The sequence below is a fragment of the Octopus bimaculoides genome, chromosome 1 (genome assembly GCF_046866305.1).
Source record: "Octopus bimaculoides isolate indiv1 chromosome 1, ASM4686630v1, whole genome shotgun sequence".
In the NCBI taxonomy this organism is placed as follows: domain Eukaryota; kingdom Metazoa; phylum Mollusca; class Cephalopoda; order Octopoda; family Octopodidae; genus Octopus; species Octopus bimaculoides.
The window spans coordinates 173903857-173928336 of NC_142928.1; the positions used below are offsets into that span (position 1 = coordinate 173903857).

Consider the following 24480-nt stretch of genomic DNA (forward strand, 5'->3'; position numbering starts at 1 on the left):
TTGACCACGAAAGACATTTAAAAAAACACTTAGCATGGAACACTGAGAAGTTTATGACATCCCACTTTTGAAGGCTACCTCCATGCAATTCAAGAACAGATCCCCACCACCACCACCACCAAGTAGCTGCAACATAAAAGGCAGAAGACATTGACAGAAAACGAATGTAAGCTGTGTAAAACTAAAACTGAAGACATCAACCACATTATTGCCAACTGCGAGACTGTCTTGTAGATATCTTCTATCAGGCATGATGTGGAACAGAATAAAAAAAAGGAAATACCAACAGACTGTTAACTATACGGAGAACAATGGGCAAAAAGAATATAGGTGGAAATTAAAATTTAACTAAAACCACCACAACCAGTCAGATATTGTTGTTAGGGGCAAGAAAAAAAAATGCTGTTGTGAAAAGCAGGTATCCTCTAGACACCAGTGCGGTTAGAAACGTACATGAGAAAGGCACCTGTTGCCCATGGATAAGGATTTTGCAAATCCAATATCCAAGGTACACTTTTCAGTTCCATACCACTTACCTTTCTCACAACTTGGAACTGTTCCACTTTATACCCATACTACATTCTCAATACTGTCCCTTCCACCCACATTTTACGTCGATCACTCTCCTGAGCCACCAAATATCTCATCCACCTTGATATAACTTTCAATTTCCTCATTCACTACGCTTTCTCCACTCTCGCAACCTACCCAACCACCTATCTTTCTCTCCGTCATCCGTTCCATCTACTGTATCATTAGGATTCTGTCGCTTTTTACCACCATTCTTTCTGCACTATTAATCCTTTCCTCCAACCCATGTGTACCATTGGTCACTTTCTGATATTCAACACCTTATTTCTACAGTTGTCCCTATTCTTTCTTATTCAACACTTGTTCTTCGTTACATTCATCAATCACTCTTCCATATTCTTTGCAATCTCCCTCCACCTACATTCTCTGTTCTTACCATTATTTTCATCTTTCCTGATCTATTCCCAACTCTTCTAGAATGCGAGTCGGCACATAACAGCAACAAATTCTGTTAAAGTCCTTAGTCTCCCTCTTCATTGAAGCCACTTAATCTAAGGGGATCTTATGGCAACCTCATTTGTGCTGGTGTCACGAGAAAAAAAAAAAGCACACGACCTAGTTGGCTTTAGGAAAAGCATACCAAACTGGATATGACATCAATCAAACAATACTTCTTGAAGCTCTTCTTGTTAACTATTGTTTTAGCATAGTGGATGTTTTGTTTATGAGAATAAATAGTACCACCACTTCAGTGGTATCAAGATACAAACTACCAATATCACAAATTTATCAACCTAAGACTACAGAAAATACTTTCTCAAGATGCCATAATCTACACCCCAAAATAGCAACTTGCTTGTGCTTACCTATAATTTCGTTGTGTCCTCCTCTTCACGATGACAGTTTTAATCATCTATTCAAATATATTTTAATACATTGTCACCAATTTATACTTATTTTCCGAAAGAAAAAAAAAAAAAAAAATTTCACCCATCTTTCCAAGATGCAGAGCTGAAAGGTACTTTTTGCTCCAAGAGTATCGACTGAAGATGCAGAATGTAAACATCAACACGAAAGTATTGGTAGGCAGTAGCTATGCAATTTAGTCAGCCGTTTTATATATCTCAATGCTGTTTGTGTCCGCAAATATATTTGGAATCCAATCACATGGACATGCATGTGCATAATTTCACCTCCCAACCACATTGTTTCATGTTCAGTACTATTGCATTCTGAGCTTGAGCTTTGCACATAGATTTGGTAGAGTAACTGAAAACTTATGTAGGTTTCCACTAACATTCAGGTAGTGCCACTTATCTCCAATTTCCATACCATGAAGAAATACGAGGTAAGTTGGCAACAAAAGAGTATAGTTACAAGAAAATCACCTCAGTGAATTCTGCTCGTTGCAAGTATGGAAAAGTAGACATTAAAACGGTACGGACATCACAGTTACTTGGAATGAAACCCATCAAGAAGTAGTAGTTCAGAGTAGTCTGCCTCAATTGGAGAGAGAGGAGAAAAAAAGTGTTTCTGTATCAGTTTTAATGTCAACTTTTCCATCATACTTGCATGGACCAAAGTAGGAGGCAAATTTTCTATGGAGGTAGTGAGAGGGATAACGGCTGTGAAGAAAGGGATGCCTGACCACACTACTTTATATGGAAGCTATTACATTTGTAATGAAGCAGCATTGTTACAAAATTTATTGCAAAGATAAAAATGATATTTAAATTTTTATTTTCATACTGGTATAAACACCATAAAAATTCAAAAATAAAATTGCATCTTTGGCATATTGCCTATCATTCACAGTGGCAAATGTACTTTTGATTTTACTAGCCATCTGAAAACAAATTTTTATTTTTTCATTCAATGCAACCTTCTCACCTACTTCCAATTTCCATCTTTAAACTTTCAAAAACCATTCACATATAGAGCAAATCAAAATACTTGCACATTTTGTTTAAAACCTCATTTCACTTCGCTGCTGACAGAGCAGTTTTCATAGTGCATTAAATACTGGAGTTTTAACCAAATTTAAGTTATGTCTTTTGGCCTAGTGCTTTGGCTCAATATAAAATTGCAAATTTATGCAAACAAAAAATTAATGTAATTGTCTTCCAGAAACACTGAAAAACTCATCTCCCCAGTTATTTTTATCCATCCAGCCACAGCAAAACTTGACTAGACTACCCCCATATATAAAAATCACATCTGGGCGTCATTTGTAGGGAGAAAAATAATTATAATAAAATTTTAAATATGCACAATGACTTGCTAATAAAATACAAATAAAATATTGATGCAGTAAGTTTTTATTGACCCCGGTCATAAGAAATAAACTTAATCATCATCTTTCTTGAGACTTTTCATAAATTCACTCTTCTCCTTTTGAATACGAGCCTTGCGCTGTTCCAGAGTAAGTTTCTTGGCATTGTGTCTGCAAAAACAATTGAAATACAGTTAATCTTAAAATTTCTAATTAAAACTTAGATCAGTTACAAAAACTAAGATATTCAGACTTACCAATTCATCTTTGTCATTAGACTGGCTATGCTGGGGGAATTGCCTTGAATTTTTTTAATTGAATGAATCAAACCTCTATTTTTTTTTTTGCCAAACCAGTACATTACAGGGATTTAAAACTCACCAACACCATTTGTCAAGGAGTGGTGGACAGATACACAACAGGCTGCTTTCTGTTCCCATCTACGAAATTAACTGATAAGGCTTTGGTTGCCCTGAAGCTATAGTAGAAGACACTTGTTCAAGGCAGCATGTGGTTGGGAAGGAAGCTTCTTAGCCATGCCTGCACTATCTCAATCAAAGAATATTTTAGATTACTTGTAACAGGTTTGAGATAATGTCATCGACAGTTATAACATGATTGGAGAATCATCAGAATAAATCAAACCCAATGAATCACCACGAATCAAAACACTTAGAAATTTCTTCTTTTGTTCTAATTCAAGTGTTCAGTTTGGCCATCATCGTTTAACGTCCACTTTCCATGATAGCATGGGTTGGACAATTTGACTGAGGACTGGTGAGCCAGATGGCTACACCAGGCCCCAATCTGATTTGGCAGAGTTTCTACAGCTGGATGCCCTTCCTAATGCCAACCACTAGGAATATAGCCTAATAACTAATATGGTGATATTAAACAGCTTTACACTACATTGATTTTAAGAGTAATTAAGAGAAAGTACGAATGCTTTAAGTATGATTCAAGTCTATCTTTAGTGTATTCTATCTCCACTTTTTCATGCTCATAAGTTGAATAGGGCTTTCTCTTTCTCTAAAAATCACAGTATCTCGTGTAGCAATTGTGTATCTTAATGAAGTAAGCTATCAACTGTACCAGTGGTACACCCTATAGTATGCTACACAAATTTTTACATATTCTTTTCCTCAGCTCATTCAGTCTGTATATGACCCCCTTGCATCTCTTGTAGCCATGGTTTACATTTGTATACTAAACAATTCACTTTTGTTACTATATTTCTAAATAAAATACACACCTTATGTAGTTCAATTAAATTCTAAAATAATCAAGAATTTAGACCGCTTTAACCCAGCCAAATATTGTTCTATGTTCAAACTAGCCAGATGCAGCCTTTCATACCTATCCTACAATGTCATTCTAAAGATAAGGAATCACATGAAAATCACAAAGCTACAAGATTAATTAAAAACAACGAATAAGCAGAGTAATCTGAATGCTAAAGGGTTAAAGCTTATAGACTTGTAACCTTTGGAATACAATTTAAGATTCTTAACCAAATCTTGTTTCATAATTTTTATCTTCAAGCAAATCTAATTACAGGAAAATTCAAAATATTAATTTTAATAGCCATTATTAAATGACTATAAAATTTGAGAAAAAATTGTTCAAAGTACTGGATTATTAAGTTGAAGTTCATGTATCATAATGGTAAAAAAGCACAAAGAAATAGGTGCACTATAACCCCCCCCCCCCCCCGAAAAAAACACAAAGTGCCGAGATTTGAAGAAAATTAGAAAAGGAAATAAATACACAGAAACATACAATGATTCACAAATCAAACTGTTACACATCTCACAAGTAAATAAAAATATGGTAAATTCAAAAATATTTAGTCCTTCCCTGCAGTAATTGATTCAAAGAAAAATTAACCTAAGTTTTGTTCCCTCGGGGGTTGTGGGGAGAGAAGACTAACCCAAACTTGCTTGACAACATGAAACTGGTAACCACCCTTTGCCCATAGTGAAACATTTCAGAAAATCAAAATTGGAAAGAATCTATAATTTGCAGTGCTTACGTATGTTCAATAATGGAAGACAATGTAACTCAAGTATTTACATGAAACATTTTCAAAATTTATGAGATTTGTGCTGAAATTAAAAATATCAGCAGGCTATTTCAGCCAGACTGGTAATGAAAGGGGTTAAGCATGGTCACTTCCTGTAAGCAGTATACTGTCTTTCCAGTTAACTGAATACTTTGCTTAAGTGTAGAGGATTCAATTCTAGGCTTTGCCTATACATATGGAGTTGTTGTTGGCAGATTCAGCTATGAGAGCTAAGTTACTGACATACAGTAGTCCTCATGGTCAGCTGGCCAAAACCCATTATGATTAGCTGAAGTATAACAAACTGGAGTAGGGACGAAGAGGGTTTTAAAAATGAGCCTTGCGACGTCCATTTGCTTTTGAAATTCCTTTAAAAATACCAACAGCATCTCGAATTTTGACAGTCATCTTCAGTAAGCTTGTACTGATTTGCTTTTGACAACTGGACTATATAACGAGTCTCCAAGATTGACAACTGTTAAGTATAGTAGCTTATTCTTTGCAGTCCACGTGATTAGAGCAAAAGCAGGAGAAAGAAAAGGAGAGGGAATGTAATTGTAATGCTTTCATGTGATTACTTGAAGGGAAAAAGGATAAGACAAAGAGAGATGTATCCATGAGATGGGAGGGGGGGGATGTTATATATATATTACATGGTTAAAGTTAAAAGGTAGAGGGGGAGTTAAAAATATAATTTTAGCAGAGGGGCAATGTTCTGATGGTGAGGTTAAAGGGAGTGGGAGCAAGAAAGATGGCGGGTGGATAGTTAGAAGTATCTAATTGAACAAAGCTTTTTTTATATCACTTAACACACAAGTGCAATTCCATGAATTAGTCACGCTTAATTATGTAGTACATACATGCAATTTAACTAAAAGCTGTATCATGTACAGGATTTGTTTCTGGGAAAAAGAGCAAATATTTTGCGTGTGCTGTGCTGTGTGTTAAGAATATAAAATTGCGCATTAAGTAATAATTGTATTCCAATTTCTTTCACTTTTCAATGAATAGCAAATATCTTAAAGACTATGCTTTCTTTTGGATAAAGTTTTCAGAAATAACCCAATAGGTTTACCATTAATTCCATGAAATGGTCACAGTTCCTGCTAGTATATGCTAATCTTAATTAGTTGTGCTATAAATCCAATGCATTACATTTATAACAATCAATTTGTTCATTCGAGAATGTTTGCCCTGGCAACAGTTAATGCTACAGCTATATGAATTGTTGTACAATACCACGTGCCCTGCAATGTATTTCCAGTATCTATCCCTTTTGGTCCATCTGCTGTTATTGCTTTACTATCTTTAATTGCACTTGCAGGCTCTTGTAACATTTTCCATAACTTTCTTAATGATGGTGCCAGCAAATGTCATTATCAAGACAGTTTTTTGCCCAATTATGTCCAATTCGCAATGACAACCTGTTTTAGCTTATTTCTTTGTTACATATACATGATATCTATTGCACCTCATTCTTTCCAAGCCACCTTCTATATCATTCTAACACTGTGTCACCCACCACCCAACTGAAACTGCCCCATTCACATACATGGTTTATGCCCTACAGTTATTTTTGAAGCTCAAACTGACAAAGGAACCTTTGAACAGTGGCAATAATAGTTGCTTACCTCTTTTTCACAACAGTTTTCTTAGGCGCAGTTACTGGTTCTGGATGAGAACGGATTGCTGCATGTGCATTTTTATACTGCTTTTCAATCTAAAATTTAAAAAAGTTTCATTTTAAGGATAGACAGTTGCATTCCAAGGAAACTATTTCAACAACCATAAAGTGCCATGCTTTTTTTCTCTGGCAATAACAATTGTTCTTCATGGATAATATCCTCTAGATTAATTTGTCTTTAAAGTACTCCAATTACAGGAATTAACAAATTAACATGACCACATCTACTTAAACCACCATTAACAATAAGTGCTTTCCACTGTATAAAATATATATTTTATGCTTAATGAAGTAAGAATTATAGAGATAACAATACTCACTGATTCGGGTGTTATGCCTAGTTTAATATAACGCGAGAACTGTTTTTTGTATGTTTCTTCATTTTCTTCTTGAAGTGTAGACATATAATTTGCGACATGTTTGCCAAAAATATGATCCCTATGCACCTCAGCTTTAAATTCTCCACTTTCCGCATCATAACCTGGGAAGCGCTTAACACTGTAATAAAATACATGAAGCTTAAATTTATCGTAATCACAAAATTCCCACGAAAACAGTGTACACAATGAATATGACTAATTTTTAAAAGAAACCCAGTTGGACCTAAAATCCATTGACTATTCTCACTATTCCATAAAATATTGGACCAATTATTATGCAAAATATAAAGTGGACAAAAATCAAGGCATTTAAGCAGCTATAATATTGGCTAATAAAATTGTGATATTTCATTCCACTGGTATGACATGGATACCCTTTCAAATCCACAAGCCTCCTATAGTAAGCAAACCAACACCCTACATGTGTTGTGTCCATTTGTTCTCAGTAGCTATTCTTATAAGCATATTTACCAATGTTGCCGGTTAGACTTAACACTGATGACAATATTAGTGCAAATACAATCTAGAATCAAGTTCATTAAGCATTCCTGTAGTACAAGTTTACTCATAGAAACAGGCAACATACTACATATGCAAATGTGCTGAAATATGAAGTTATGAAATTAAAGAGAAAAATTTGAATCATTCAAATTCATCCAATTCAGATGTTAGTCAACCCCCCCACCCCTGTAACTGACAATTTAAGAATTGGGACTGGATTTAAGCATTTTGGAATATTTCCACCTCCCCCACTGCATACTTGCAAACATCAACCATGCCAGTAGTCTGAGAGGGTCTGCAAGTTACCAGCACAGCCACTCCTGTGACTTAAGTCTTAAAGAGTTAGTTTAAGATTAAAAACAAATCAGACGTTTCAAACAAGTCGACCTCCACCCATAAAGTCTAGAACCTGTAACTGAAAAGATTCTTACTTGTGAGGTATCTCCATACCACCATCAACAGCACCTTTCATTGCTCCAAAGACTCTTGCACCAGTTGTAGTACGGCTGAGTCCAACGTCAAGAAATGCACGGAAGGCTCTGGGTTTACCTTCAATGTTCTCAACATTATACTCCTCTCCAGTCACATCAGTACAACCATCATAGATGGTGTCCAAGTTGAACTTTTTCAATATCTGAAAACAAATTTTGATGAATACATTAAAACTAAAATGATTGAAGGAAAAAAAAAAAAAAAAAAAAAAAAAAAAAAAAAAAAATCAGAAAATATTTAAATGTTTTTGACAACATACTAAAAAAACAAAAAGTAACTTACTCTTCTGGCAAGAAGAAGTCCTGTGCAATATGCAGCAGCATAGTTGGTCAGCCCTACCTTGATGCCATATCTAGGGAGCTCATGAGAGTAGGCCGCAACCACAATCACATCTCCCTCAATACGGGCATACGCTATCTAATAAAACAAAAAAAAAATTTAATTGTTAAAAATTCTATTTTGAAGTACTGATTAATTATAATAATTTTAAGAAATAAGACCAGTCAACATGGATGTTAGGACATTAGGAACCTATGTAAATCAATTACAATACAGTTCATACCAAAAAGTACAACTAAAGCAAAGTCTACATCAGTGGTTCCTAAAGTGGGCAGTGCTACCTCCATGGGGGAAGTGGAAAGATTCAGGGGGTGTTGAAGAAAAGTGGGACAACAATGGGATAACCGAAAGCAGGTGATGGTTGTAACAAAACTTCCAAAATAATGAATTGGGTTAAATGCGGTTTTGAACTTGCTGCAGAAGCTAGGAATGTGGCTCGACAGGCAAGGGGGCAGCAGCAGCCTGAAAATGTGTCAAAAACCAAGTAAAACGTTTCATGTTTTCAATATCTAAAAAGGTGACTCATCCGACATACCATGTTATATTTGACAATACTTGTATACATTCAGCAGCCACCACCAGGGGCATCTACAATTGCTCAATCCGCAAAAATTGCAATCAAATCTTCCAAATCTAACAATCTTAATCCTATTTAAAAGGTGTATATGTATGAAGCATCCAGTCTTGCTAATTGAAGCAAACAAAGCCACCCTTCTATATTTGTTAAAATAAACTGTCAACTAATTTTGGAAATTAAGAATTTAGTAAAATAACTCATTACACCGGTATCTGGAATAAATTTGATGGAATATATTGATCATGTTTACTTTGATCCGAGTGATATTACTAAATATTTCTACATGATTTTCATGCCCATTTTCAAAATGACAACCTTTAAAAAAAATTTATAGAAAGATTGAAAACTTCTAATTCTTAGCCAATCAAACCAGTCCATGCTTCTACAGCAACAAACAGACACTACAGTTATGATTGGCATTTCATCCAAAATTTCGACTGTAAATATTTTCATTAAATATTTACATTCTTAATATTTTAGCATTCAAACTGGCCAAAATAACTCGTTTTATATTGAAACGGGTCAGATCTGGCCTCTTACCACATCCTTTCAATTTCATTCTAAAACTAAGCAATAACATCAACATCTCCAAACAATATAATGCATGATTAATTTAATATAAGACAGAATCATCTGAATACTAAAGCATTAAAAGCTCAAAAGTCGAGTTTTCATGTCACAGCAAAGGTGAGGTGGAGGGAATAATGTAAGAATTTGAAAATGTTATTCTGCCCCTCAATTTTTAGGTTTCGGCATTTTCATAAAATGTTTATGAATTTGCGAGGACTAAAAAAATTCTTTGGTTAATTTTGCAAATCTTTTAAATCACAGATTAAAATAACAGCTAGTTCAAATATTTGGCTTAAATCCCAGCAGTAGGCCATCAAATGTGTTAGGGAGAAAGATCTTGAAAAACAGTGTTAGATGTGCTAAAGTAACAGCTCTTAAATTATGCATGAAATTGGTTTTGTTCTTGCATAATCATGAACTTCTGTGCAAAAAATACAAATTCGCAAAATTTTTCAGAAAATTCAAAAAAGCTACAGCATGTGTAAAGTAGGATTCCAATGATTAAAAAAGGTTTCTCTAAAAGCTTTCACTCATTCCTAAATCTCCCCAATACTTTGCCATCAGACAGAGTCATTAAGAACTGTCAATAACTAATGAAACAGCTTCAAGTATCATACAACCACTTCAGTACATCACAAAGGATACCAATATTTATGCAGTTCAAAACGAATTAAAAAAAACTTTAGTAACAGTGTATGCTACATTACAATAGTGCTCATACTATACTACAGGAGGAATTTGTAGTACATGTGAAGAGACAAGCTGGGCACAAATTACACTGCGTGGAATAGTTGTTTCAAAGAGCCAAATATATAAGTCAAGTTAGGCTTTGCTAAATTGAAATTATGCTTATGTATATCTAAGTGGAGATATTACTCTTATTTCAATATCAAGTTGTCAAATCATCACCGACATATACAGAAACTGATGTCTAGCAGGAACCACTGATAAACTAAGATCAGGAAGGATGCATTTGACAAGGTATAAAAATCAAAGATTCACTAAAACTGGATAGTCAAGAGTTGGCAGACTTTGGAAATTGCACATACTATTAATTACAACTGGTTCTAGTTTTTTTGAGTAATTATATAGGAGAAAGTAAGGATTGGCATACAAACTACCTTGCTTTGATTCAAAGAAATACACTAGAATAAGTGAAATGTTTGATTTTCTTTTAATCACAAATTGTACTTTCTGAAAACCTGTTTTTGTACATTAGGGTTCATAGCTTGTTTCCAAGTGTTTACATAAAGTCAACTGTTTCAGTATAAGTGGGATCCAAAGCTGATTAAAATTCATCTAGATTGTGGTCAGGCGTAAAAATAGAAATTGAATATTGCAATCTTCAATAAAGTAATATCTACAAATGTTTACTTGTTCTTAAAGCTGACACAAGTCCTACTGTAGATGGAAAAGGCATTTCTTCCTCACAGCAAAATAAACTATTGAAATGGTTGGGAAGAGAATCCAGCCAAAAACAATGCTAAAGCAGACTGGATTCTGGTGCAGTCTGGCTAGTCAACTCCTGTCAAACCACCCATGCCAGAATGGAAGAGGAACGTGAAATGAATTTATTTTCCTTAAACCAAGAACTATAAGTTTCTTTATACATTTTAACAATCATTTGCTGTAGTAACAATACTATAAGCATATTCGAATTTGGGATACAATGGTATGGGACAGCCGTGATACATGGATGTCTATTCAACCATGACCAGTCAGAAAACCATAAAAAAAATAAAGGATTTTAGAGTTAATATGCAATTATAAACCCATCACTGAACACATTTTAGAAACTAGCTACGAAATAACCTTATTACTCCTATTTATCACCACTGGAAGGAAGTTATTCATGAATATATTTCAAGTTTTTAGCCAGCACTGTCAGTCAGTTTATACTACATCAGTAGCTTCATTCATAAACATGTTACCGTAACACGTATGTAAGAATACAAAGAAATACCTTTCACAACGTTAAGTATTTTTCATTTATAAATTGGTATATAACTTTTAAAATAAATTTTCAACAATCTTATGTAAAACTTTGCATTGATATATATATATAGCTACCAAGTTATTGCTCGGGGAAAAAAGAGCATTATAATGGATTAACCTCGTGTACAATATAATAGTTAACCTCACCATTATTTATACTAACTACAGCGACTTTAAAATTACAACTGAATCCAAGTTCACAATGTTAAGCCTTTCAAATGGGTGGAGAATTCAAGAAAAGAAAAGTTCACCTGGCAAATAATATCCTTATTAGTGAAGCGAACTATCATTCGATATTTAGGTGTGTTGTACTTGTTTTTCTCCTGCACCACAAGACGTTTCCTCGCGAAGTAGTCAGTTTTTCCCTCTAGAAATAGAATTAAAAGTTTTAGCCCACTTTTCGAGAAGAAAAGGCGGTTATCTTGTAGACAAGTGTAAAAGATTAGCGAAGTATTACTATGTACATTTTGGTATGACTGGACTAGAAATTATATATACCTCTCCTCCTTCGGAATTTTACTTGAAACCTCTTGAAATAGGCCTTATTTTTTATTATTTTCACGAACACCTGAAAAAAAAAAAAAAATCAACCATTTCAAGAGTAAGTCTTGTTTAGGAATGTTGTAGAACTAATTACTTTATGAAGACAATTATTCAATAAAACTACTGTTGTGTATATATATACATATATATATATATATATGTATATAGATATATTAAAACAGAAATAATACTTCAATACAAATCTGTAAAGTTGCATACTTTTTAACGACTGATTTTGCCGTTGTTTATGGAGACCAACGTCACAGTTGCATTAATTTTTTGTCACATGCATATAAAAAAAAATTCAAGCTGGCACGATAAAAGAACCTGGAAGAACACTTCTTTTAAAATCTAAAACCAATATCAATGATTAAAATAAGTGAACGTCACATATTATAAACGCTGTCAACAACTTCCAGCGGGAGAGCAAGTGCGACTATTACACGTGTAGAAAATAAGCCAGGCGGTATCATTAATATATCGAAACCATCGAAGAGAATTTACTGAAAAATATCATTTAACAAGTTATAAGAATATAAAATATATTAAAATTTTTAGAGATTACTCACCATTTTGGTTTATTTTACAAGTCCAACAATCAGTGCCTTAATAATAGCATCAGTTGGGGGATGACTTACTATGAAAAAGGAAGTGGCTGGCACCGCTGCAGACAATTTAACAACTTTCCGGAAGTGCTTTATATAATATAATTTTTTGATATACATAATAAAATAAAATTTAATATAAATTAAAATTACCATAATTTAAAAAATATATGAGCGTTTATAAAAGTACTTTCACGTGATTTTGCTAATAAATATTAAAAAATAATTAATAACCAATCAAATGTCATGTCGTTGGTGCACTTAATTTGAATATATTTCATTGTAAACTTAATTTTCTGAAGTTGCTTGATGTATTTTATTGATTTTAAATTGTTTATATCATATTCGTTTGTTTGTCATTTGTTGTTTTTACCGTTCCATAAAAGAATTCCCCCTGTATTTATTTATCTCTAAAACTCAGTTTCAAAGAAAAACAAGTCACAACATGTCAACAAATATTCATTTCTCTTCACGTTTTCTCAAGTTTTCTGTATATTTTCATCAAAAGTTTCACAACGCTGATGATTAAACATTAACTTTACACGTAATAAGATGCTAACATTTGAATCTACATCATGGAATTGAGATTAAAAGAAGTTACACATCGTCTACAAGAAACAGAAAAATCTTTAGCAAATATTTATTTAATGGAGCAACAAGACTTAAAAGAAAAAGTATTCGGTGTTGATAATTTGTAAGTGCTTGTACATTTCTAGTTTAGAGTTCTTCAAAATGAAAAGGTATTGTTTGTAATTAAAAGATCGCACTCTATACGGTTCCCAAAATAAGTTGTCAATATTTTCTTTCTTTTTACTCTGTTGTCTAACTCCAATTTAAACTTAATTGGCGACTGTCACTTTCATCAATGGTCCTTGATAAAGCGACTACGTAGCTGTTGCTTCGTTGATTTATGTTAGATTTTGTTTTTAGTCAAGAGTGGTTAGTTAACTTAGGCAGTGTGCCTTCCGTTAAAGGATTTACGATCAAGAAGCAAGTGTTGTCATATTACAATATTTATAGAGCTAAATATTCTGTAATTAAAGTCGTATTGTGCCTTTCGAAGGTATTCTATGATCAGCCCACCTTTGTAAAGATACATAGAACTACTGTTTCCTTTAATATGTCTTGCTTGTTTAAAACGGTGGGGTGTGATTATATGGAGATTTCGCTTCTGTTTCTCGCAGGTCAAAGGATTCCAGAAGCTCATTTGGGCGAAAGTAAAGAATACGTACACCCAGTGTTTAGGGTTAAGTACTTTTGTTACGCCGAAAACTGTTGGTGTACGTGTTCTTTACCTCCGCCGCTCGTTTGTTGCTTGTTCTAATACCATACAAGATACAAAAATGAGTACTTAAAGCTGTTCGCTGTTTGTTTTAATTCCAGTATAATAAATGTGGTCAGTGTAACATTCATTAAACTCGGAAATGAATTGCCTTTACGTTGCGTTTAATAAATTTATATCGAGGAATGAAACTGATCGAATCTCCATTAAAATTATATAGATATTCAATTTTGTACTGCGTTGAAAAATTAACAGAATTATCTTTTTCAAACTCAGCAACATAGGAGGTTATGAAACTGAAGAAAAACCTTAATTACTACAGTCAATTTAGTTTTACAATTGGCAATAGCACAGCTTCAAATAGGTTAAAGTTCAATTTCTGTCGGTGTCAATTTCACTTTTCGTCCTTTTGGAGTCTATGCAATCAGCTATAAATCCCTTCTACAAAAAAACTAATATTTTACCAAATCAGAAAACATCTCACATCTAATCTAAGGGTTTGCCCGTGAAGTATACGCTATTTCATGCAATTAAAAAGCATTATGAGTAAAGGCATTCTTAAAAGGGTTTTGAGATTATTGGAACACCTTTTTAAAGAGTTGGCAAGATACTAAAGCGTGCCTACTCTCTCACTTGCTGTCCTTCCCAACAACACAGTTTGGCTCATAACACCACATGTTCTAAGAAATATTTTTTTTATTTTAAGAAGTAAAGTTTCCATTAAATCACTACATTTGTAGCTGGAATGTAAGGAGATAAAATAAATATCTTTAGTTTTACATCATATAAGACATAACTGCTTAACTCGATTTGACTGATAATAGATTCTATTTCATAGAGAAGAAAAATAGTTAGCATGGTATAGACAACTACCAGCCTGCTTGTCTTTAGTTGAAATCCACTTCAGGTTTTTTATTGTTTTAGGCACTACACTTCATTCCCAGGTTATTCACCTGTTCACAATAGGTGTCAGATCATCTTCAAATGTTATCTGAAATAACTGAAAATTTGCCTTTTCTATAAAATCCTCTTCACAATTGAATGGTAGTAAAGGCTTCCTATTCTAAGAACAATTGCTCCATAAAAGTCATCCCTTCCTTTTGTGTTAGCATGCAAAAATGGATATAAATATAAAAACATAAATAAGATTACTTCGATTTTTTGGACAATTTTTTATTTGTTTTAATTTATTTATTTAACAGATCTCAGGATTTTTGGTATAAAAATTCTTTGGACCAGATTAGATGGAATGACAGCAACAGTAATGTTTCAGAACAAAGTACACCAACTGACTCTCTTGGAATGGCCTTTAAAAACGATGACATGGTTGCAAGCACACCAAAAAAACATGTACTATAATTATTTGTTTATCATCATTAGCTTCTCTTTTTATATATGTCTATCTTAACATTTCACCTATCAGATTGCAGATAGATTTCACAAAAATGTTTTTTCAGTTTTAATGCTTATGAAGCTGGTGTTTATTGACATTTATTCTGTCACTTGATATAACATCATAACCTGCCACTGGAGTGCCTTTTGTCAAATATACTCTATTGCCAGTATTTGGACCAGGTTTCTAGTTTGAACATAACTTCCAGTTTGTAGATCCTGATAAAAGGTCAAGGACACTGCTTCTTCATTTTCTGACCAAACCATAAAATGTAAAAAAAACCCAAAAAAACTCCCAACTTAATTTTATTCACTTTAAACCTGGACAATTTTCGTGACAAACTTTCACCTTGATGGAGCTAATTTAATTCTAGCAATCTTAGAACTAACTTGCTAATAACACTAGCATAGCTAGAGTGTGTATGTGTGTACCGGTCCCCTCTCTCAGCTATGCTAGTGGCTAATAGAGAATATTTAATGACAATCTCAGAACACTTGCACTTTACACTACATTCACATATCTATTGGTCGTATTAAAGGTGTCAGGTGATATGAATGACATGACAGAGAATTGGTAGAGTTGTTTGAGAACTGGATAGAATAATGTCTTTCATTATTTGTATTCTGAGTTCAGATCATTGACTTGGCCTTTCATCTCTTTAAGGTTGACAAATAAAGTGCCAGTAGGGTACTGAGGCCATTTCACATACACACTTTTTCTCTCTGAATCAGTTATGTTTAAAAGGCCAAGAAAGGAGCATTCACATTGCAGTCCCCACCAATTTTTTCTCCACCACTCTCCAAACTTGCTAAGAAAGAATAAGTGAAACAGTATGCTATGGATATGTCAGTGATTTTACAGCTGAATGTCTTTCTTATCAGCTATCAGTATGACAGGGGGAACTACATATGTTTATCAGCATAACACCAACCCATCCACCTTAGCTACTGTCTTTTTATATTTCTGCATTTGTGTAATTTCACAATCATAGTGAATAAGATATATTCAAGAGAATATTTAATCATTGCACATAATCAAGACTGATTTTAAATTACATATTTTTGAATTCTGTCTTTTTTTCCTTTTCTTTGATTATGAAAAAAATATTTATTGAAAAGAATAAAAAATCAAATGAACCAATCAAGAATAAATACCAAGAAAAACTGGATCTGTTACAAACTGAATTGAAGATACAAGACCAGAGTTTGAGGTAAAATCTGTTAAACTTCAGAATAAATTTGCCAGTCTAAAACAGCTACATATTAAGTATTTGGATTTCAAATTAAAATGGCTTCTGTTATTGCAGTGATATCAACTGTAAAAACGGTTTAACTCCTGCATCTTTAAGTCTTCGTATTTAATTAAGGAATTATTATAATTAATATGTTCTGGTTACTATGTGCTTTTAGAAAGACTTGAAACCAAGGTAAACAAACTAACTAGGGTGCCTCTATATGATAGCTCAACTTGCTAGAAATTGCAGCCAAAGCTCTCAAATCATACCCTACTATTTTAAATGAAGAAGGCTAGATTAGACATTGTAGTTCTTGATGATCATTGGTAGACCTGAAAGTATACAAGAGCTGAGGTGAATCCCAGAAACAAAGTCTGTCTAGTCTAAACAAGATGTCTATTCAAATCAAACGATATATAATCAATTTGTTGCACAACTATTATTTATAGAGTGTCAGTTGAATTTTGACCAAGTAACTTCTTCAAATTAGTATTATGGAACTCTTTCAACTACAATTCTTTTATTCTTTTAGTGATTTCAGTCATAGGACTGCAACTATGTGGCAGCACCTACACAGACTTAGTCAAACACATTACCTTGTTGCATATTTCATTCTAGTACTTAGTTTTTTGATCTTCATTTGTTGAACTGCTAAGTTATGGGATGTAAAGGGACGCAACATAAAAATTTTTTTTTTTGACCAATGTAAACATAAATAGAATCATGGACCAACCCACCCACACACACATGCATATAAAATGTATATCAGCTAAAATTCAATATAAGTACACCTTACTTTTGTGTATTGTAAGAGGTAGTTAGAGAGTTCAAGAAGAACATCTGGCCATGAAACACTGACTCCAAAAAGTCCTAGCCAAGCCATGCCACATGGAAATATGCACATAAAAGCAATGATCATGATATATATAATCATCATCATCGTTTAACATATGCCTTCCATGCTGGCATGGGTTAGACAGTTTGACAGTAGCCAGCCAGGCAGAAAACTGCACCAGATTTCTGTGTCTGTTTTGGCAGGGTTTTTACAGCTGGATGCCCTTCCTAACACCAACCACCTAGCAGAGTGGACTATATATATATATATATATATATATATATATATATATAGGAGAGTATTGTAGTTCACTCTGCATTGTTGTGCCATTCAAGACATGTAATATATATATATATATATATATATATATATATATATATATATATATATATATACAAATAAAATATGAGTATATGCATATATATGTACATACCTTCATCTACATGTATATATAGATGCATATCTGGGTACATGCCTTTGCAAAAAAGCATGGACAAAATGATAAACAAGGTACAAAAAACACACAGGCCACATACAGAACATATCCTTCATCAGCTGCCACCATTATAACACTGGCGTTTCGAAGATATATATATATATATATATATATATATATATATATATATATATATATAGAGAGAGAGAGAGAGAGAGAGAGAGAGAGAGAGATTGGTAGATAGATAGGTGTGTGTGTGATGGGTTCCTGTACAATTTTCTAAATTCCACTCACAAGACATTGGTTATCCTGAGGCTACTGTAGGGGGCACTTACCAAAGATATTGAGCAGTAACATCAAACTTAGAACCACTTGGTTGTAAAAGGCATTTCTTAACCACAATCCACTAATCTTAAAATGCACTGCTTGTTATATTTTGTTGTATTCTGAGTTTAAATTCTATTCAACTACACTTTGCCTTTCATCCTCCTGGGGTTGATAAAATAATGGTTTTAGAATATTATTTTACTCTCAGTGGAAGCCTCTCTAATCTAAAACCATTGAAAGTGATGTCCTGACATGACAATAGCCCAATGACTGAAACCAGTAAAAATATAAATAAATAAAAGGACTAAATAAAAAGTTACTGAACCTTCTTTTACAAATAGTCATTGAAATAAAATTTCTGTTATTTCTACAGAGAAGCTGAAGAACGATATGAAAAGGCCCAGAAAAATGCAGCAGATGCTAATTCAGAAAAAGAGAACTTGCAGAAAACTATACACAACTTGAAAGATGAAATAAATCAAATAAAACAACGGAATTTAATGTAAGGATTTCCTTCATTTGTGAAGTTTCTGAATTTTAGAATCTTGTATTTTATATCTTATTTGTTACAAAAAGATATAGGATATTTTAAACATTTTCTTTTTGAAAGTGTTTTGTCAGATGTAGATCTGCAGTACATTTAGGACTGTATATTAGTTGTAAGTTTTTCAATTATTGAAGCATGGAATAAAGGAATCAGGACAGTGCACTGGAAAAAATCATTATTATCATTTTCATCTCTCATCCTCATCATCAGGGGAAGCCTCTATGTGGTTGTTCAACCTGCTGGAAATAGTAACCAAAAACTCCTCAAATTACACTGTGCCATCTTAAAACTAGAACACACCGGATAATGTAGTCTTGGATACATTGAGTGTAGGCATTGTGTTCTATTCATAATCAGAATCCTTACCTTGTGCACAAGCTTTACATTTAAATTGCTTTTCTATCGATTTGTAAATCTTGGTCAATGAGATGTATTTTCTTAGCTGATTAGAAAGGTCATCTAAATGCTTTTGTGCAAGTATTTATTTTCCAAATTGATCTGAAAACATATTGATGAAAGTCTATCTGAAATGTTAGAGAGTGATGTAGACGTGATATTGTACACCAAGTATTTACATAACTCTGTTATTATCTGGTAGCTGAGATGCAGTCTATATACACTAGACTTGTTAAGTCAACCTGCCTGTGTTCTAAATTGTCATATATATTTAATTCAGTTTCAGTTTGACACTGTCACACTCTCAACAATAATCTAGTTGTCTTATTGGTTTATGGTAAGTTAATTCTAATTTTGTAGTTATTATCTCCATACCAGATACTCTGTTAGAAGAAAATATCAAGTAATAATCTAAATAGAATATGTCAAAATATGACTCTTTTGTGTGATTCAAACAACGATTCAAAAAATTAATGACTTTCAGTTCTTGAGTGTAAGAACTGATATTTCTTCTTTTTAATTCATTTTTCCTCTTTTTTTTTTTATTTAGTGAAAAAGAAGATACAAGGAAACATTTTGAAAGCTACAAGAGAAATATAGAAGAGAAGTGTCATTTGGTTAGAAACTTTAAATATTTTAAAATATCATTATAAAGTTGCAGGTGTAGCTGTGTAATTGAAAAGCTTGCTTTCCAACGACATAGTTTTGGGTTCAGTCCCACTGTGTGGTACCTTAGGCAAGTGTCTTCAACTATAGTCCTTTGTGAGTGAAGTAGACAGAAACTGAAAGAAGTCCATCATATATGTTTGTGTGTTTTGTGAGTGTGAGTGTTTGTTTCTCCTTGTCTTGACATGAATTGATTTTTGCTAATGAATATCATTCATTTCCAATATTCTGTGAAAATATTTCTGGCCATAGGGAAATATTACCTTGCTTGAAAACAGATGAGGGTTTAGTTGTAGGAAGGGCAATCAGCTGTAGGAAAGCTACCTGAATAAACTCCATCTGATGGTAGTAACGATAATGATGATAAAAGGGTTCATAAGCAGTTCTTTCATAATAGAGCTGAAAATTGTTTCATAACACACACAAGGTAAAGTAAAGGAAATATCAGTAATAGCTACAATATCATTATTATTTTCATCATCAGTTTAATGTCTTTATGTCTATATACCTGTGCTTTTTACCGGCCAGCAATGTAGCCTCTTTCCATCTCAATTGTGGTCACCAATGTCATTTTTGTTAATTCTATCTTTTACTATAATTAGTTTCATTAATGTTCTTTGATTATGACATTTTATTTTTATATTTTCAATTATATTGATTTTCTTTTTAGCTGGAAAGCAAAATATTAAATTTGAATAAAGAAAGAGATAATTTGCTACAAAATATACATGAACTGGAATCAAACCTGAAGAAATATGAGAATCAGATAAGGTAAAATGGAGTTAAATTTAATATTAAACTGATAAAATTAGCACTCAACTTCCTTTTTTTAAAAGGATAGTATGATTTAAGTAAGATTTAGCTGCTATTTATAGCATGTCAGTGCCAATGACATTTTTCATAGCATTCAAGGTGGGATGAAATTATCCTCAGATTGAAGAGCTAGCCTAAATGCTTACAATGACGTGGACACTGCTAAAGACACCTACGTCTACCACCAAAGATTTAGTATCCTAAATATGACCATCCCATTTTTTCTAACATAGTATTTCTAAGACTGCATTATCCATTGTGCCCTTTCTTTAGATTATAAGATATGATATGAGGGGGATTTGGCTGCTTTTCATATATGCAGGTTAAATGACAATGTAGGAGCTCCCTAATTGGTTCACACACACACATATGTATGTGTGCATCGTGTTTCTCAATTTTGACCACATTAATTTTCAGACAATTTTTGTTGCTCTACACAAAAAGCATTTAAACCGGGCTCCAGGAAAAGTGGAATAAATTTATCAATTTTCAAATATTAAGAGACACTGCTGAGTATTGTAAAGTTGAAGATGTAAGCTCCTGGGAAGCAGACTCCACAATTTAGTTTTGAATTCTGGTTGGAATTGCTTTGTTTTTCTTGTATTATTTGTGTCCTTCAGAAACATGGTAATGTAATAAATCACACATCTAATACTTTATATCTAACTTTGGAAGACGACAGAAAGCTTCTTAAGTGTACTCTCTGTAGACATCTTGTAAGAGTCATAACAAGATCAATATAGAATTGAGATATGTATTTTAAAGGAAAAGGCGAAGATACTGAAATAGTGTTAGTTGTCTTCATTATTTTATGTCTATTTTTACCATACTAACAAGGTTGGATGTGTCTGCTCCAATACAGCATTTTGTTGCATGTTTCAGGCCTTTGCCATTTTCTTTATGAAGATCAACATTCTAAGATCAACCTTCACCATTTCTTCCTTTTCCAAAGATTCTTTCATCTTAATAATTCTTATTTGTTATAATTTGTGTGTATCTAGCTTATATGAAAACCATATCTTTGATCTGGCTTCAATTCATAATTAAAACCATTTGCCTAAAGTGTTTAATAACTTTAAAAAAAGCATATGGATTACAACTTCTGATTAACCTTTCTCCATAGATCTGAGACTTTGTATTTACATAATTGGCAATTATTTTTTGTTCTCATTCAGGAAAATTCACGATAAAAATGAACAAGAAATACAAGAAAAACATTCTCTGATAGATGAGAATGCTTTGTTGAAGAGAGAACTAAAATCAGCTAAATTTACAGGTAAATGAAATAAATATTTAAGAAAAGATAAATTAGTCACTGAAACAATAAGAATATATCTTGGGGAGTGTATAAATTTTCAAAATATAAATTAGATATATAAATTAGGCAAATAGGCGCAGGAGTGGCTGCATGGTAAGAAGCTTACTTCCCAACCACATGGTTCTGGGTTCAGTCCCACTGCATGGCACCTTGGGCAAGTGTCTTCTACTATAGCCTTAGGCCGACCAAAGCCTTGTGAGTGGATTTGGTAGATGGAAACTGAAAGAAGCCCGTCGTATATATATATATATATATATATATATATATATACACTTCTAATATAAGGATTAAATTTTTCAAACAAAGTTTCATCAGTGGCCAGCATATTAAAATACTTTTCAAGGTGAAAATATAAACAATTATATATAAGGACAAAAAAAAAAATTTCTTTGCCAATATGTTGAAGAATAGACTTTAGATTGTCTAACCACATACAATATTTTCCACTATAAATACACAGGACAATGGCATTACTTTTGCTTAAGTTCTTAAAATATAAATAATGATAAAAAATAATAATTGCCAGGGTGCTAAGGATTAATTAATTTTAATCTTTTTGCTTTTTCTATTTTCTATTTTTCCTTTTCAGCTTCAGTGATTGAATCAACGAGTTCAGAATTAGAGAATATGCGCCAGGAAAATTGTCATCTTCAATACAGGATACAGTTAAAGACACAGCAAGTTAAAGATAATGTAGCTGAGAAGGAATCTATAAAGGAAATCTTGCGAGAGTTTGTATGTCTTATCAAAGATGGATCCTCATCGAATAGTGAATCAAACCCTCCTCAACATGTATGTCTCTCAAAAGTACTGATACTTACATTTCAAAATGTTCTTCAATGTATTTTTTTTTATAATATATCTGCAATAGATATGCGGATTTAAAAAAATCATATACAACAAAGACTCTATCTATAATTTATTATCCATATCAGATAAAACATGAAGCAATTATAATATTCTTTTGACTGATTAATTTAATGTTTCTCTTTAAAGAATGTTTTTCATTTTATCATCTGATGTTACAGATAAATATGTTCAGATTTGCTTTCATTTTATACTTTTGAACATTCCATTTATAGTTAGTTTGATTCAATTAGAGATTTTTGCCTTCTAAACCTTCAACTTTTAAGAGACTATAAGTCCAGGTTAATAATTTTATGATATTTTTAGAGTTAGGGAAATCAACTTATCATTTGACTTGAGTTTCAGTAAACCTTTAGCATTTAAAGTGGCCATATTTGATCCAAATATTCTACCTATTTTATGTTGAAACTTGCCATATCTGGTCTCTTACATCTACCTTACACTATCATTCTAAAGGTATACAATCATATCATGAAATTTTCACAACTATGAGGCAATGTATGATTAATTCAAAACAGTGTGAATAAATATTACATTTAGCAGAATAATCTAAATGCTAAAGGGAAAGCTTGCTGACTCTCTCTCTCTCTCTCTCTCTCTCTCTCTCTCTCTCTCTCTCTCTCTCTCTTATGTGTGCACATGCACACACACACACGTACTGGTTTTCATTTTCTTTTCTTTTTTTATTTGTTTAGGTAACCAAACCTGAACAAAATGATAGTGGTATTTTGAGTTGGAGACCAGATTGCCAACAACCTCCATCTAAAGTCGTTTCTGAATTTGAAGCTTTACTACAGATTTCAGTTCCAACTGCATGTAGCTCTTTACTCACAGATATACAGTTAGTAACAAATTTACGACTATCTCTTTATCTATCAACAGAAATGTTTCATATCTCACAGGGAAATATCTCTTAGCTAATTCCGTCTGGTAGCCTTTATCTGTTTTCATTTATGATATAAATTCTCCTCTTTGTTGTAATTTTTATGGCTTAGTCAAAGGAGTAAGAGTAGTGCCCATCAATGTTTCTCACCACCTCTAGGGCTGGTGGAAGGAAGATAGGAAGAAAGCATAACTCATTGCTGCAGTAGGAAACAGCAGATCAAGATATTGACTTAACTGGAGACTTGATCTGAACACTTGCAATAGATTGGGCTCCACTAAAAGCACCCATAGACAAATGATAGTGATAAAAAAAAACAACAGATTAAATCTAAGTCTAAAGACAGGTACAGTCTAGATAGCAAGCTTCTAAGTTTCCATCTAATTTTACTCACAAGGCTTAGGTCAACTTGAGACTATAATAGAAAGCATTTGACCAAAGTACAATGAAATGGGATCATCACTTATAAAAATAGAAGTGCTTTTCAAGAAGCAGATTTATCTGAAATATTGTTTCAGTAGTTTTAGACATATTCTACATTTCTTATAATTGGAATGAAATTTTGACATTGACATTTTCTTTCCTTGATGTGTTTTTTTTACTTTTTGTAGCAGATAAATACTTGATATATATTGTTAAAATCTGAAGGAATATAATTAAATATTATTAAAACTCCACAGAAACAAATTTGCAGATAAAGAAGCTAAAATACAACAATTGCAAGCCTTTAACCAATCATTAGCAGCTTCAAAAGAAGAATGGTTGAAAGTAGAGAATCAAGAAGCTGATAATTGTAAGTTTCTTGTTTTATTGTGTTTTTTTTTTCAAACTGTAAGACTTTTAATTTGTAAAGGCTGTTAATTGGATTGTGTAATCAATTTCACCCTGGTAAGGATGTCAGTCTCTCATTGGTGGCATTCCCAGGAGATCTG

General features: G+C 32.9%; 2 protein-coding genes across 4 annotated transcripts in view; one reads left to right on the forward strand and one right to left on the reverse strand.

Annotated features, from left to right (window-relative positions):
* Positions 1–2833: 2833 nt before the first annotated feature.
* On the reverse strand, positions 2834–12644 carry LOC106874524 (large ribosomal subunit protein uL18). Its single transcript, XM_014922288.3, has 8 exons — positions 12516–12644; positions 11902–11971; positions 11655–11770; positions 8205–8339; positions 7862–8064; positions 6870–7047; positions 6497–6585; positions 2834–2974 (listed from the first exon to the last, which is right to left on the reverse strand). Exons 1-8 carry the CDS (start codon positions 12516–12518, stop codon positions 2878–2880), a joined length of 891 nt encoding a protein of 296 aa, XP_014777774.1. The 5' UTR covers positions 12519–12644; the 3' UTR covers positions 2834–2877.
* A 153-nt stretch (positions 12645–12797) lies between these two features.
* The window catches only part of LOC106874523 (uncharacterized), a 41249-nt gene continuing 29566 nt past the window's right edge, over positions 12798–24480 (forward strand). For 2 of the 3 annotated variants that reach the window (XM_014922286.3, XM_052972617.2), the window contains exons 1-10: positions 12798–13245; positions 15036–15183; positions 16345–16436; positions 18432–18560; positions 19552–19618; positions 20338–20438; positions 21656–21756; positions 22388–22590; positions 23361–23506; positions 24229–24341. In XM_014922286.3, the coding sequence (XP_014777772.1) occupies positions 13127–13245; positions 15036–15183; positions 16345–16436; positions 18432–18560; positions 19552–19618; positions 20338–20438; positions 21656–21756; positions 22388–22590; positions 23361–23506; positions 24229–24341 (1219 nt within the window). In that variant the 5' untranslated portion in view covers positions 12798–13126. The remainder of the gene's footprint in view (positions 13246–15035; positions 15184–16344; positions 16437–18431; positions 18561–19551; positions 19619–20337; positions 20439–21655; positions 21757–22387; positions 22591–23360; positions 23507–24228; positions 24342–24480) is intronic. The other variant, XM_052972621.2, reaches the window with a different exon arrangement.

Bases quoted from the DNA above. Each gene is read 5' to 3' on its own strand.
- LOC106874524 (XM_014922288.3), bottom strand. The intron at 7,048-7,861 runs GTAAGAATCTTT...ATTTTATTACAG, and splicing joins GGTATGGAGATACCTCACAA to TGTTAAGCGCTTCCCAGGTT. The intron at 2,975-6,496 runs GTAAGCAACTAT...TTGTTTTTGCAG, and splicing joins AAAACTGTTGTGAAAAAGAG to ACACAATGCCAAGAAACTTA.